This window comes from Tursiops truncatus, chromosome 3, assembly GCF_011762595.2.
Source record: "Tursiops truncatus isolate mTurTru1 chromosome 3, mTurTru1.mat.Y, whole genome shotgun sequence".
Lineage (NCBI taxonomy): Eukaryota > Metazoa > Chordata > Mammalia > Artiodactyla > Delphinidae > Tursiops > Tursiops truncatus.
This window is the reverse complement of record NC_047036.1, coordinates 112,402,025-112,416,025: the sequence shown is the minus strand read 5'-3', so window position 1 is coordinate 112,416,025 and position 14,001 is coordinate 112,402,025. Positions and strand designations below refer to the sequence as shown.

At 52.3% G+C, this 14,001-nt stretch overlaps 2 protein-coding genes and 1 long non-coding RNA gene across 5 annotated transcripts in view; 2 read left to right on the top strand and 1 right to left on the bottom strand.

The window, feature by feature from the left end:
- Nucleotides 1-3,687, bottom strand: part of LOC109548167 (uncharacterized) — a 98,644-nt gene extending 94,957 nt beyond the window's left edge. For both annotated transcript variants that reach the window (XR_002174181.3, XR_002174180.2), the window contains exon 1: nt 3,556-3,687. This is a non-coding gene — a long non-coding RNA (uncharacterized lncRNA). The remainder of the gene's footprint in view (nt 1-3,555) is intronic.
- On the top strand, nt 3,601-10,839 carry TIFAB (TIFA inhibitor). 2 transcript variants are annotated; one of them, XM_019924464.3, is made up of 4 exons: nt 3,601-3,729; nt 6,906-7,066; nt 7,478-7,638; nt 9,665-10,839. In XM_019924464.3, the coding sequence occupies exons 3-4, from the start codon at nt 7,505-7,507 to the stop codon at nt 10,266-10,268; spliced, it is 738 nt and encodes a 245-aa protein (XP_019780023.1). In that variant the 5' UTR covers nt 3,601-3,729; nt 6,906-7,066; nt 7,478-7,504; the 3' UTR covers nt 10,269-10,839. The 2 variants fall into 2 exon arrangements, with proteins under 2 accessions (XP_019780023.1, XP_019780024.1); XM_019924465.3 differs by having other exon boundaries at nt 3,628-3,729; nt 6,980-7,066.
- A 1,531-nt stretch (nt 10,840-12,370) lies between these two features.
- On the top strand, nt 12,371-13,649 carry DCANP1 (dendritic cell associated nuclear protein 1). Its single transcript, XM_033855062.1, is given in 5 exon segments — nt 12,371-12,540; nt 12,630-12,741; nt 12,744-12,909; nt 12,912-13,004; nt 13,007-13,649. Coding segments are annotated over 5 exon segments (873 nt in total). The 3' UTR covers nt 13,339-13,649.
- The last annotated feature ends 352 nt before the right edge of the window (nt 13,650-14,001 follow it).

The window sequence follows — 14,001 nt, the reverse complement described above, 5'->3', positions numbered from 1 at the left end:
AAGTTCGGAAGTGCTCTGAATCTCTGCGTTTTATGTGTCTACTGCATTGGGGGTTCAGAACTCTGCTCGTGGGCTCTGAGTCTGGGGCCCAAACCTGCAAAAAATGGTGCTCGGTGGTGGCTGTCTGGCCAGAGCTTTCATAACAATGACACCAACCCTTACCCTTAAAATCTGTGCTATCAGGAACACCGGGAAAGTGCAGAGACCAAGCATCACAGGATCCTGCTCACAGGCAGGAAAGGACAGGCGCTGAGTCTGGTAAGTGACCCGCCACGTGGATGATTCATTGATCTGCCCACTAACACCTCCCTGAAATTTATATTGTTGGAAAACAGTCCACACTGCTGACAGTGCAGCATGTTATTTTTAACAAAGAGTATTTCTGTTAAAAGATATAAAGATGGGAACACGAAATGAACAAAACCTAGAAGGTGAATTTGAATGCTTTTTGTTTTGTATTGCAGCCAAGGTATGGAAAATATTTTATTCAACCAAATATGGTCAGATATGGTAAACGGTCACCATCAATCATAAACCTTATCTTAAGATAACTATTTGAAAGAAAACTGGATATCCACATGAAGTTGGTCTCTGGATGCCTACCTTACACAGTATATAAAAATTACCTCAAAATGGATTAAAGATCTAAATGTAAGAACTAAACCTATACAACTCTTAGAAGATAAACTTCATGACATTGGATTTGGCGATAACTTCTTGGATGTGACACTGAAAGCACAGGCAACAAAAGTAAAAATAGGTACATTGGACTAGATCAAAATTGTAAATTTCCGTGCATTCAAGGACACAACAGAGAGAAAAGGCAGCCCATGGAACGGGAGAAAGTATTTGTATATCCCATATCTGATAAGGGGTTAATATCCAGAATATGTAAAGAACTGCTATAACTTAATGACAGCAAAACAAAGAACCCAGTTAAAACATGGGCCAAGGACTTAAAGGAGACATTTCTCCAAAGACGATATACAAATGGCCAACAGCACATTAAAAGATATTTAACATCAGTAATCATTAAGGGAGTGCAAATCAAATCCACCGTGAGATATCCCCTCACACCCATTAGGATAGCTACTATAAAATAAAATAAAATAACACCCACAACACAACAACAACAGAAAATAACAAGTGTTGGCAAGGATGTGAAGAAACTGGAACCCTTCTGCACTGTTGGTAGGAATGTAAAATGGTGTGGCCACTATTGAAAACAGTAGGGCAGATCCTCAAAATATTAAACACAGAATTAACGTATCCAGAAATTTCACTGCTGGGTATATATCCAAAAGAACTAGAAGCAAGGTATCAAACAGGTATTTATACACCGTATTCCCAGTAGCATTATTCACAATAGCCTAAAGTGGAAGCAACCCGAATGTCCATTGACAGATTAATGGGTAAACAAAATGTGTTATATACGTACAATGGACTATTATTCAGTCTCAAAAATGAATGAATTCTGACACATACTACGACATGGGTGAACCGTAAAGACATTATGTTAAGTGACATATGCCGATCACAAAAGGACAAATACTGTATGATTCCATTTATATGAGGTATCTAGAATAGTCCAACCCACAGAAACAAGTAGAATGGTGGTTGCCAGGGGCTGGAGGGAGGGCGAAACGGAGAGCTGTTGTTTAATGGGTTTAAAGTTTCAGTTTTGCAAGATGAAAAGGTTCTGGAGATGGTACAACACGTGAATATACTTAACACTACTGAACTGTACATTTAAAATGGCTAAAATGGAAAACTGTGTTATGTGCATTTGACCACAAGTTAAAGAAAGATAACTATTTGCAGAGGATCAGTTTAGTGTTTTTTTTCCTCCATCCTCCTGCTGTCAGATCTACATGGAATACTTCTAGGCACCTAAATTGCCACACAGAGGTATTTTACACGGTATGTTAAAAATCTGCCTTTGAAGACATGCTAATTTCAGAATACATTTTATTCCTAAACTTTAGTTAAAGTATTTATGCTAGGCTTTTACCTCACTTAATTAAAAACAAAACCCCCATGTTTGATGTGTGTTGTGCTGTGTTTGGGGCCATCTTTCCTGGCCAGCTGCATTCTTTAAATAAGATCAAGCTGTGTTTCTTCAATATGGGTTCTTGACTGAAAAAGAAAGAAGCCCTTGGCAAAGCCTTTTGACCAGGTGAAAGCTGATCCCAGTCCAAGTGTTAGATGAAGATACTGGCTAGAGGGCCAGGGAGGTTGGGCAGGCGTGATTATCCCCATTCTACAGATGAGGACAGTGAGGCCCAGAGAGGAAAAGCAACTTGCCACAAAGTATGTCCACGGCAGAGTCAAGGCTGGGCTCCCAGTGAGGGCTCCCTCCCTGCCCTCCAGCCCACAGCTGCTCTGGATGCTGTGGGTGGAGCGGGAGGGGAGAGCACACAGGCCAGGATGCAAGACGCCTCCGCCTCCGCCTTCCCCAAGCCTCTCCTCCCCAGGCAGCCTAAGGGACAGCCCTTAGCTCAGTGGGAAAAAAGGAAGTAAAAGCACAAGGTAATTGCTGGGCTTGCTGGCACTGGCTCTACGTGGCCTGACTACCGCACCCCAAGGGGAGAGCCCAGAAGGCCTCAGAATTCCCAGGCACCATGTCTCCGGGGCCTGCCCCAGGCATTGGTCAGGGCTCCATTATTGGATTTAGCATAAAGTAAAACTGACATATATTAAGAACACAGAACAATAATGAAATTGGGCTTAGCAATGACCCCTGGAATAGGGGAGGGAGCATGGGCAGAATGCTCAACATCTCTGCCTCCGGAGCAGGTGGAGGTCACCCCCCGGGCCACGCTGGCCAGCCCCACCTGCGCAAGGAGGCCCCACCAGTGCTCTGGGAGGGAGCGCAGCAGGAATAAGCAGCCAGGGCTGTCCCTCATAGCCATTTGCTTCACCCAGCCCAGCCCAGCCATCAGAAGCTGAGGACCAAAGGCCCAGAGAGGGGAAAGGGCTTGCCCCTTGGCAGCGCAGGAATTCAGGGCAATGGTCTGAAGATCAGACCTGGGTTTGAGAGGCAGCTCCGTGCCCTTCTATGTGGGTGATCTTGAGTGAGTTACTTAATTGTGCCTCTGCTCTCTCATTTGTGAAACAGAGTTAACAGTGGAACCTCTCCCACAGGTGTAGTGAGGATTAAATAAGACAGTTCATATAAGGGCTTAGCACAGGACACAGGATAGAGTCAGGACTCACTCAACACTCATTTCATTATTGTTTTAAAATTCAAATGCACCGTCACTGTCTTTGTTACCATTCTTATTAGCCAAGGGCATAGAGCAAAGCGTGGGAGAGCCCTTCCAGCAGCTGGGCAGCTGACGCCACCTTCCTCCGCCAGGTGCCACCCCACCTATCATCGCTTCCACCTGGCCAGCTCCTAGTCATTCCGCACAAGTCAGCACAGGGTCCCCTCCTCCAGAGTGCTTCCCGGTGCGCCCCACCCCTGGCAGTTTAGGTGCCCCTCCTGGGTTCATATACTGGGCATCCCCCCATCACAGCACCATCTCTACAAGTGACAGCTAATTTTTTTCTTACCTGACGGCTCAGTGGGGACAGGGAACGCTGTCCTGATGATCATGGTAACGACCGCTGGAGCCCTATCCTGAGCGCTTAGTGAGCACGAAGCGCGCGCCTGGGCCGAGAGCGGTGCGTGCCTTTCCTCCAAGGGGGCCCCTCCTTGAAGAGGATCATGGTTACTCCATCTTACAGGTAAGGAAGCAGACCTGGTCTCTCACCCTCGCTGTGCTGCGTACTAAGTTTGTCCCCGGGCAGGGACATGTCTGTCCCAGCCAGCACCTGCCCTTATAACAAACCGTCGCTCTGCAGGGCCTCACCCTCTGGCTTCCTGCTCTGTCTCCACGGTTGGAGTTGGTGTCCTCTGGTGAGATTTGCTGTAGATTCACCTTAGGCCATTTCAGGGCATTCTGAGTAAGATAAACAAGGACCCTGTCGCCCTCCCTCCCCAGCAGTCCCATGAATGGCTCCCCCAGACTTTCACCGTCCGCCCCTTTCCGCCTAGAAGAGCAAGCCACCGGGTTGAGGGATGCTGCCACCTGGTGGCCACAGGCTATCAGGACACGCGGGGATGTCCTGATGGGGATGGGAATGGTAAGCGGCCACACTGGCTTGGCAGGCTGGAAGCAGCGCCCTTTCTGCTGAGCGCACTGCCAGCCAGCCAGCGGAGCACAGGTTTGGAGAAGATGGGGCAGCTGGACCGCACAGAACACCACCCATGAGGCACGACAGTTTCATGTTTAGGCCCAGGAGTACAACAGACTGGGCCCAAATCCTGGTTCGGACATTTCCCAGACATGTGATCTTAATTAGTCGACTGATTGCTGGGAGCCTCCGCTTCCTTTCCTGTCTACTGAGTAGCCTTCTCCTCCTGGGTTAGGGCCACCTGCCCCAGCCAGAACGTGGAGATTCTTTCTGGAGCATCCGTTTTACTTCATTATCATTTAAAAATGGAATTTCTATTGAACTCATGCAAATTTTGTATTCAGCTCCAGAACTATGTTTGTCTTAAGCAAAACCTGAAGGCTTCTGAGAATCTGGGGTTTGTGCAAGCTGTCAGTGGGCTCTGCCAGCCCCTCTCCCCGGGATGCATCTGCACTCGACTCTGGTGTTCTACCTACCAACCCTCCCCATGTGCTTGGCACTTTGCACGTGTTTCATTTAGCCCTCACACAGCAACAAATTATCCTCATTTTACAGAGCAGAAATCAGGTTCAGAGAGGCTGAGTAACTTGTCTGAGGGCACACAGTTGCTACAAAAGAAGGAGCCAAGCCTCAGACCCGAGTCTATCTAACAGTAGAGTCCTCGTCTGCCCACCATTGTAGGAGCCCCAGAAGCTGTCCTTCTGTCCCTGTCTGAGTTCTCGAAGGAGCACGACTGGGGGCGTTTGCTCACTGATGTACACTCCCCAGCGTCCTGACACCAGCCAAAGGAGGCCGTCCTAGCCAAGGGCGCCGAGCAGAGAGAAGCCAGCACCTCACTCCCCCTGCTCTCACCTCCCCTGGCTCTCCCCCTGCCCCCGGGGAAAGGCCAGACAGTTACCAGCCCGACTTCTTGCTGGCCCTTGGGAGATGCAGCTGGGCAGTTCTTCCTCTTGTCAGATAAGTTCCCTGGCTGTTTCAGTTCCCTCTCTTGCTGGGAACTTCTGGGAACTGAGTTATGAGGGAACTCAGGGACCACAAACACATCTCTTCCGCCCACCCGCTCTCCCGGGCCAGGGCTGGGAGTGGGGACACAACCTTCCTCTCACTGAGGCCTGGTTCCAGGGGGCAGTGAGGAGCGATGTCCCATGCCCCAGTGAGGAAAACTAAGGCATGGAGAGGGGATAGGACTTACCCAAGGTCATACACCTAGGGGCAACAAAGCCCCTGCCAGGCTTCTGCCTGAGGCCCACTGCCCTTCTCTGCAGATGGGAGGAAATACCTGAGCATCACCTAGAAGGGAAGGCAGTGTGTGCGAGGGGCCCTGGGGAAGACCATGGTTCCGAGACACGCAGCTGGCCGGCAGTCTGGGCTAGGCAGACCCATGGGCCGAGAGGAAGGTCTCTGGAACGTGGCCAGCCACCTTCCACTCAGCAGGCTCAGCCCTGGTGTGTTTGCAGACCTTAAAGCTCCTCAGAGTGGCCATTTGGACTTCTGGTTATCCATCCGTCCATCAGGGAGGTGAAGCTGTCTGTGCTGAGCTGGGGGGGGGGGTATGGTGCCGGCAAGAGCCCCGAGGTCTAGCCTGACTGCCTGCCCCAGGCCCCTCCCCCTCATAAGCCAACCAGCGCGCCTGAGATGCTGCCATTGGAACCACTGCGTGCAGGGAGGATGCCACGTGATGACGAAAGCAGAGATCAGGGTGAGACCTCTACAAGCCGAGCAATGCCAGAGGTTGCCAGCAAGCCTCCCGCAGCTAGGGGAGAGGCCTGGAACAGGTTCTCTTTTAGGAGGAACGAATCCTACCGAAACAGTCTTGGACTTCTACTCCCCGGGACTTTGAGACCATACACGTCTGTTTATTTAAGCGACCCCATTTGGGGTACTTTGTTATGGCAGCCCCAGTAAATGAATACCCCAGTCAATACCTCTCTGCAGAGATCATTCAATACCCTGACCTCTATGACCATAGGCTAGTTTTATCTGTTCTTGCATTTCAAGTAATTGGAATCACACAGTCTATATCATTTGTGCCTGGTTTCTTTTGCTCTCCATAATGATTATGAGATTCATCTCCATTGTTTTGTGTATCATTGGTCCATTCTCTTTTTTACTGCTGTGTAGTGTTTCACTGTATACATATTATACAAATTTTTATCCATTTTTCTTAATGGACATTTGGGTTGTTTCTAGTTTGGGGTTAATAAGATAAAACTTCTGTGAACATTCTTTTTTTTAATTTTATTTATTTTTTTATACAGCAGGTTCTTATTAGTTATCCATTTTATACACATCAGTGTATACATGTCAATCCCAATCGCCCAATTCAGCACACCACCATCCCCAACTCACCGTGGTTTTCCACCCTTGGTGTCCATACATTCATCTGTGTCTCAACTTCTGCCCTGCAAACCGGTTCATCTGTACCATTTTCTAGGTTCCACATACATGCGTTAGTATACAATATTTGTTTTTCTCTTTCTGACTTACTTCACTCTGTATGACAGTCTCTAGATCTATCCACGTCTGTGAACATTCTTGTACAGGTCTTTTTGTGGACGTACATAGTGAGATTGTTTCTGTTGGTTTTTTCTCTTGTTTGACAGTTGGTCCTGTAGCTTAGCATGCCTAGTACTTTTTTTATTAATTGTAGAACATTGTTAATGAGAAGTTGTAGAGGCTCTGTATGATATTAACTTTTTCTAGCAAGTATTTCTTTTTTTTTCTAGGAGGCAGTTAGAGAAGAGAGATTGAGGTCATCTGGGGCCAGTGCTGGACACACATCCATCTTGGTCTCTTCCAGGCTGCCCTCGAAGGCCAGCAGAGCCCTGGAGAGGTGGGCGTAGAAGGTGGCCTTCCTGCTGTCCTACTGCTGGAGAGGCCACCCTCTGTGAGTAGCTGTTTTATCCTTCCCCTGAGACCTTGCCCTTTCCTGAGACACTCAGTGGACCACCGTGTTGCCCATAGCTCCCTTGGCCACCCCTGGTCCGGCCACTGTGGCCCCCTCACAGTCTCCCACATGCAATGGGAGCTCCCCTCACTGACACTCTGTCCAAAGAGCTCCCCTTTCTAACAGGTCTGGGATGCCTTTTCCCCACCCACCTGGCAGGGGGGAGGAGGAACTGTTCATACCCTGAAATAGGTCCCTGGGGACGGGGCAGTAGAGACTGGCAGAGATGAAACCCGGGAGGGAGCTCAGGGGCCTCTCCTAGCAAGGGTCTCAGACTGGGGTTTCCAACCTCTTAGCAGTGGGGCTGCACTTCTGCAACAAGAAATTACGCTTCCATTTTCTTTCCTAAAGGGAAAAAGGAAGAAAGCAACAAACCTGATGAGCGTTCTGACGTATCACTTCTCTGAACCGCAGCCACAGCTGCCATCCCCAGACCCGCCCCAGCCTAGACCCACTTCCTCCCGAGAGCTCACAGCTGCAGTGCCGGAGTCAGATGTGACCATGGAAATAAGGTAGATGGGGGTCAGAGACTGGAACTCGCAGTGAGAGGAGAAGGCCTGGTGGGACTGGGAGGGGGCCCCTGCTGGCTCCTCGCCAGGCACATACCCCAGAGAGTCTTCCTCTGAGTTTCCGCTTCCCCGGAACAACTGGGGTCCTGGAGCAAAGAGGAGGCCTCTGCAGGGGCTCTGCGCCAGCAGGGGGATTTCTATCAGTTCTGGAGGACTCAGCAGAGCAGAGAGTAAGGTCACAGGAGCAGTGTTGAACGCTTCTTTTCTAAGGGATTCTCTTAGGGTCCCTGGGCCGTGGGATTGGTTCCTGGAAGTGAGCTCTGAGCTCCTGGCCAGGCCTGAGGACTTGGCCGTCCAGCTCAGCTGTCCTGGGCCTAGTTTACACACACCTCAGGGAAAGGCTTTCTGCAGGCTGGGGCAAGAAGCAGGGTGTGGTTGTGGTGTGTCCGTGTGGGGCTGCGTGTGTGCACGAGAGAAAAGGGCGTGCCCTAAGGGCTCTGCACTCACTATCAGATTGGGAGGTTCTCACCATTACTTCACCCAAAAGATAGGGAGTCCAGGGTCTGGAGGGACTTGGAGCCTGTCCCACAGCCTTTAAGGACCGGACTCTCGTGTGGGGTCTCTCTGGACTTGATCTCCCATGATTTCCACGTGTGTGAGCTTCTTCTCATTTAGCCATTTGGCAGGTGTGCCCCCAGACACTTGCTGTGGCCAGGCCCCGTCTGGACCGGGCAGTGGGACACGGGGCATCGAGGCAGCTCTGCCGTCGGGAGGCCTCAAGGAAGAGAGGAGGAGAAGGGCCCAGGGAAGGTGGGGCAGGGACCCACATAACTGACACATAATGGAAAAGGGACCGAATGGGACAGCCCCGGGGGGGAGCCTCCTTGTTCTGAGGGTCTGGGCGCAGAGAGAGGAAAAGAGCTTCATGGAAGAGGTCACCTTTGAACCGGGCCTTGAGCAGTTTGGGAGAGAAGATGCATTCTCAGGAGAGAAAATACTGGAAGCAAAAGCCTGGTGCTGGGAAAGTGTACATTTAGTTATTCAGATCCACTCAGTCCTTGGTTCCTGTAGAAGGTGTTGGCATGTCCTGGGCCATATGGGGTTGGTACACGTGCCAGAGAGTTTATGTTCCTCAAATCCACGCAGGAACAGAGCCTTCCTGCATGTGCCAGTGAGATTCTAAAGGACAAATTTCTAGAGATGGAGTTACAGAGGCAAGTGGCATGTGCATTGGGCACTGGTAGGTATGTATGGCCAGTTGACCTCTGTGGAGCCCCATCAGTTCTGAGAGATCTCAGCTCTTTCCAAGTTCATCACCGGCATCAGTGAGGAGGGGATGCTTGTGGCATTCGCGTGCATAGGAGCACTTAGAATGTGCTAGATGTTTTTGTTCTTCCTTGGGGTCTCCAGGCAGCCTTTCTGATCCCCCAGGAGCAGGCGGGGGTCCCCTCTTCTGTGTCACTCCACAACGCCGGGAGCTAGAAACCCCTTCTCCTTTCCCAGCTGGGTGTTCCCGTTGATCAGCTCATCCCTGGCCACTGGTCGGCGCCTGGCTCAGCGGAGGGCTCGGCAGGCAATCGTTGTGTGACTGTCGGATACAAGGAGGGTGGATCCTACCTTCCGTCCTTCCCTTTCCATGAGGCAGGGCAAATTGTCCCCAAATGCCAACAGGCCACCCAAACCCCACCACACAGGCTGGTATGCCTTGGACCTCGCACAGACAAGGATCGACATACCTACGTCACAGAAGAGAGAACTAAAGTTTGGAGAGTGAGTAGCGTGCCTCACTCAGAGTGTGTTAGGGATGAAGCTGAGGCTAGAAGCAGCGGGCCTGAGCTTCCACACCAGCTCTGGCCGTGGCTGCAGCCTGACTGGGGCAGAATGACTGCATGGACGTTCAGTGCCCGGCCCTGCTTGGCCAGAGGTGGCTGGGAGCCCCTGAGGTGGGCAAGAATGTCTGGGCTCAGGGAATCACAGAGGAGTGTCTGCCTCCACCCACGCCTGTGTGTCTGTGCTCCGTCTTTCTTAGGCTATCAGCCATGGAGAGGCCCCTCACGGTCCTGCGGGTGAGCCTGCACCACCCCACGCCAGGCCCTGCCACCTTCGCCAACGTCCCTCCGCAGCTAGAGCACGACACCAGCCCACTGCTGGTGGGCCGGGGCCCGGATGCCCACCTCCGGCTGCAGCTCCCTCGCCTCTCCCGCCAGCACTTGTCACTGGAACCCTACCTGGAGAAGGGCGGTGCCCGGCTGGCCTTCAACTTGAAGGCTCTGAGCCGCAAGGGCTGCGTGTGGGTCAACGGGCTGACGCTGAGGTTCCTGGAGCAGGTGCCCTTGAGCACCGTCAACAGGGTCGCCTTCTCTGGCATGCAGATGGTGGTCCACATCGAGGGAGGTACCTCCCTGGAGGCCTTTGTCTGCTGCTTCCACCTCAGCCCCTCGCCCCTGATTTACAGGCTCCAGGCTGAGGAGAGCGACGAATGGGAAATCATCCCCCAGGAGCAGCCTCTCTCAGGTTCAGGGCAGCAGACTCCAGGTCACCTGGGGTTTCTCGACAGCCCTTCCCAGCCCAGCCCTGGAGGAGCACCAGAAATACAGCTCCAGAGGGAGCCCCCAGACAGTGCGCTCTGCTAGCCCCGCCGGCCACCCCGGAGCAAGCCTTAGCTGAAATGGGGCTTGAAATAGTCAAGTTACATCACGCAAGGTTGACAAGCCAGGCCTGCCGCGTAATAATGAACCTATTCTGCAAGCATGAACCACCAGGGGTGAGGGGAGTGCCCTCCACATCCACAGCTATGCAAGGTAACAGGAACTTCATATACGTTTAGAGGCCCTGAGGGGTTCTGGGAGCCTCTCTCAGTGTTTCCCCACATTTCCCCCTCTCGTCTGACTAGGAGTTACTTTATGTTGCTAATTTTGTGTGCCGCTTAAGAGCCGGAGTTTGAGGTTGCACCAGGAATGCATGGACACATGTAACAATTACGTTTGTGGTAGCTTGGGGTTACCTTGGGCTTTCAAATACCCACAGGCACTCGGGGCTTAGGGAAGCCTGTGTTTAATAAACTGCAAGTATTTCATTAAGCTGGCATACCCAGTAGGATTCCCTGATCCCCAGATGGGCCGCCTGTACGCCACATCGTCATGCAGAGGCAGGGGCGGGAAATGGAGAAGAGGTGTAAGAGGAAATTGGCAAGACGGGGGCTCACGGTTCTGAAAAGGATGGAGGTAGGGCTGAGGGCTTCCTGGGGATGGGGAGCTGGGGGCTGGGCCTGCCAAGAAATTCATCGTCACTGTCATTCTCTTTATCCTCACGCTCCCCCACTCTCACTTCTGGGTCAAGGCCTTGGCTGACCAGAGGGCAAAGGTCTTCAGGGGAAGGTAGCTTCTCAGAGCAATGGGCTCTCCCAGGACTAACTCTATGAGAGGGCAGGCTGGGAGGTTGTGACAGAATACAGTTCAGCAGTTATTTCCCTCAAGGGTGGGTCATATGCCAATGGGGGTGGACGAGTGGGGGATGGAGAATGGGCTCATTTTCTCAGTGCATGTTGGGAGGTATGTGCTGGGGAGCTGAGCGCAAGCAGCCACGCTCCACGCCATCCCAGGGAGGGGGAGTGTGGTCTAGAAACCATGTTCACCTGTGTGATGAAGGGAGGGACCTCAGACCCGGATGGTTGCCACCAGCCTGGACCCTGCTGTACGATATCCAAGGCACTGAAGCTGCCCACTAGCTGGCTCACATCCCCAGGTCTGTAACCACCTCCAACAAGGCTTTCAACACTCCTCACTTCCTGCCCAAGAAGAGAGATCCTTTTGCACCCAGGGTAGGCTGCAAGGTAGTTCAGCCGCACTGCCAGGCCTGAGCATCTTCTCCTTGGGGAAGATAGCAGTGGGCGGGACCCAGACTGCCCAGACTTGGGAAGATTCCATCCGATAGGGAACGAGGCAGATACACTCAGGTCACAGCCACAAAGCAGAGGAGGGCAAGGGATGTGAGAAGAAGGGGCTGTCCAAAGCTGTGAATGGCCCATGGGGCCACCAAAGCAGTCCTTCACTCAACTTTCACCAAGCACCCACCTTGTACCAGATGCTGTGCAAAGCCCGGGGAACCAGCAGTGAACAGGTTGACTAAGGCCCTGCCCTCAGGGAGCTTACTTGGGACTCAGGAAAGACATGAATTCAGGAGATGGTCACTGTGGGCAGTGCTAGAGACATTATGTTTTCTCTCTCTTCACGCTGGTGTTAACCTCAGCTCTACTATTAAGTGGCCGTGTCTGGTGAGTGCTTACTATGTACTCCACGCTCCGCTAGGTGCTGTGTACATTCCCCCATTTAATCTCCACAACGCCCAGATAGACAACGGTACTAACCACATTGTACAGATGAGGAAATTGAGGCTCAGCAAAGTGAAGTATCTTGACCAACGTCACGCCACTCACTAGCTGTGTGATCTTGGGCAAGTGACTTAGGCTGCTTTGGTCTCTATTTCTCCTTCTGGAAAATGGGCAAGATGATAGCACCTCCCTGCTGGAGCCCGCTGGGCTCCCCACTGGAGCCAGCCAGCGGGCTGTGAGGGTTTTAGGAGGTGGCACATATAGTGCAGCACCTGGCACACAGCAGCCACTCTGTAAGTATTAGCTACTATCGCGAGACCTGAGGGAGGGAAACATATAGGTCCTGACCCAAGGGCTCACCTTAGACAGGAATATGGAGTGAGAGAAGGTTGGGAGCCTGGCGGGATGGCTCTGGAGCCTGAGGACTCAGCCACACTCTGTGATTCCCTGATGAAGAATTTTGTCTTAGCCGTGGACCTGGTGGGCAGTCAGGAGGGGGGTTATTATTGTGAACGTTGGCACCAGAAGGCCCAATATTCAGGGTTCATAGAATGGGAGACACACAGTCAGGGCGGGTGAGCCGCAGAAGCCATGTGTGCTGTGGTCTGATGAAGCCCACTGTTTTGGGACTGCCTTTATTTTTCACACAATGATCCCTCCACAGACCGAAGTGCTCCCCAAACTATGCATTAGGGAGCAGCAGCCCTTTGCATGCAGAACGGAAAAGCCACTGCCTGAAATCTAAACCTGAACGTCGAAGGCTGGAGAGAGGAAGCTGGCTGGGGGCTCCCCAGAGCCCCCAGGGTGCAGCTCCCCTGCTCCACGAGGGAACCTTTGCCATAGACCGAGAGTCCTCTTCCTTCCAGGAAGGGGCAAACCCAACCTAGCTGGGGGCCTATGAGAGGGAGCAGCCCACCTCCTCCCTGGGGGAGTCTCTGACTTGGGGTGAAGTCTGGGAGGCCCTCTGGGCCCCAGGATGGACTGTGCAGCACGCGGGAGGAGGGCAGACCAGAGACAGGGCAGAAGGGAGCCAGGAAACACCCAGCTTGTTGTTTCAGACTCTACCTGTTCATAAAGTCCCCTCCGGAAACTCACTGCCTGCCTCATACAGGTTTCCTAAACAGCAAAGCTCCACTCCATGCGAGGCTCCATTTTTCTTCGGTAGAAAACCATTTAAATCACCAGACCCCAACACCCACCCTCCAATTCCCGCCCAGAAGCTAGAATTATCAGGTTGGCTGCAGGCCCTGGTCCATGAACTCGATACCCCTTTCCTTTGCTGCTCGGACAGACTGAGCAGGGCAGTGAGTCCCTCTCAACAATGTCCTCTGCATTCCCTCAGCTCGCATACACAGGGCGGCCTATGTGGCTGAGGGGTGTACACGCGCGCGCACACGCACACGCACACGCGCACATGCTGTTGTGGTTCCGAGCAGGGGCTCTGCAGTCAGGCTGCTGCCTGGGTTAGGATTCTTGCTCCACACTTACTAGTTCTGGGATCTTGGACAAGTGACTGAAATTCCCTGTACCTCAGTTTCCTCTTCTGGGAAATGGGGAAGATAACAGCTTTGAGAAGGTAAAATGAGGCCCTGCACACAAAGAACCTGGTGCCGTGTCTGGGACACAGGAAGTGCTCAATGGGGCTGCTTTCATTGTTTGATTTAGTGGAATGAATTGAATGCATATAGACACATGGACTCAGCTTACACACACACACACACACACACACACACACACACACACACACACACCACACACACACACACACATCTGCTACAAAGAGCTACAGCAATTACATTCAGGCATGCCCCAGAGCGCTACAACTCTCTGAGAGGACATCTGGAAATTTAGAAATCATTCCCTGTGCCCTTTCAGGCATTATACCCCCACATTCCTCTGCTCTTCTAAGAATGGGAGTCCCCCCGACCTGTCTGTGAGTCACTGCGTTCGCCTGAGCCCCGTGCGGAGGGAGACACGAGAACGCTCCTTCAACAGCCCCAGCGTGGGGCTCTGAGGCACAAAGAAACGCCGTCAGG

Excerpts from the sequence above, each read along its gene's own strand:
- TIFAB (XM_019924464.3), top strand. The coding sequence starts at position 7,505 with ATGAGCGTTCTGACGTATCACTTCTCTGAACCGCAGCCACAGCTGCCA. Across the intron at positions 7,639-9,664 it reads GATGTGACCATGGAAATAAG|GCTATCAGCCATGGAGAGGC; the intron begins GTAGATGGGGGT and ends CGTCTTTCTTAG.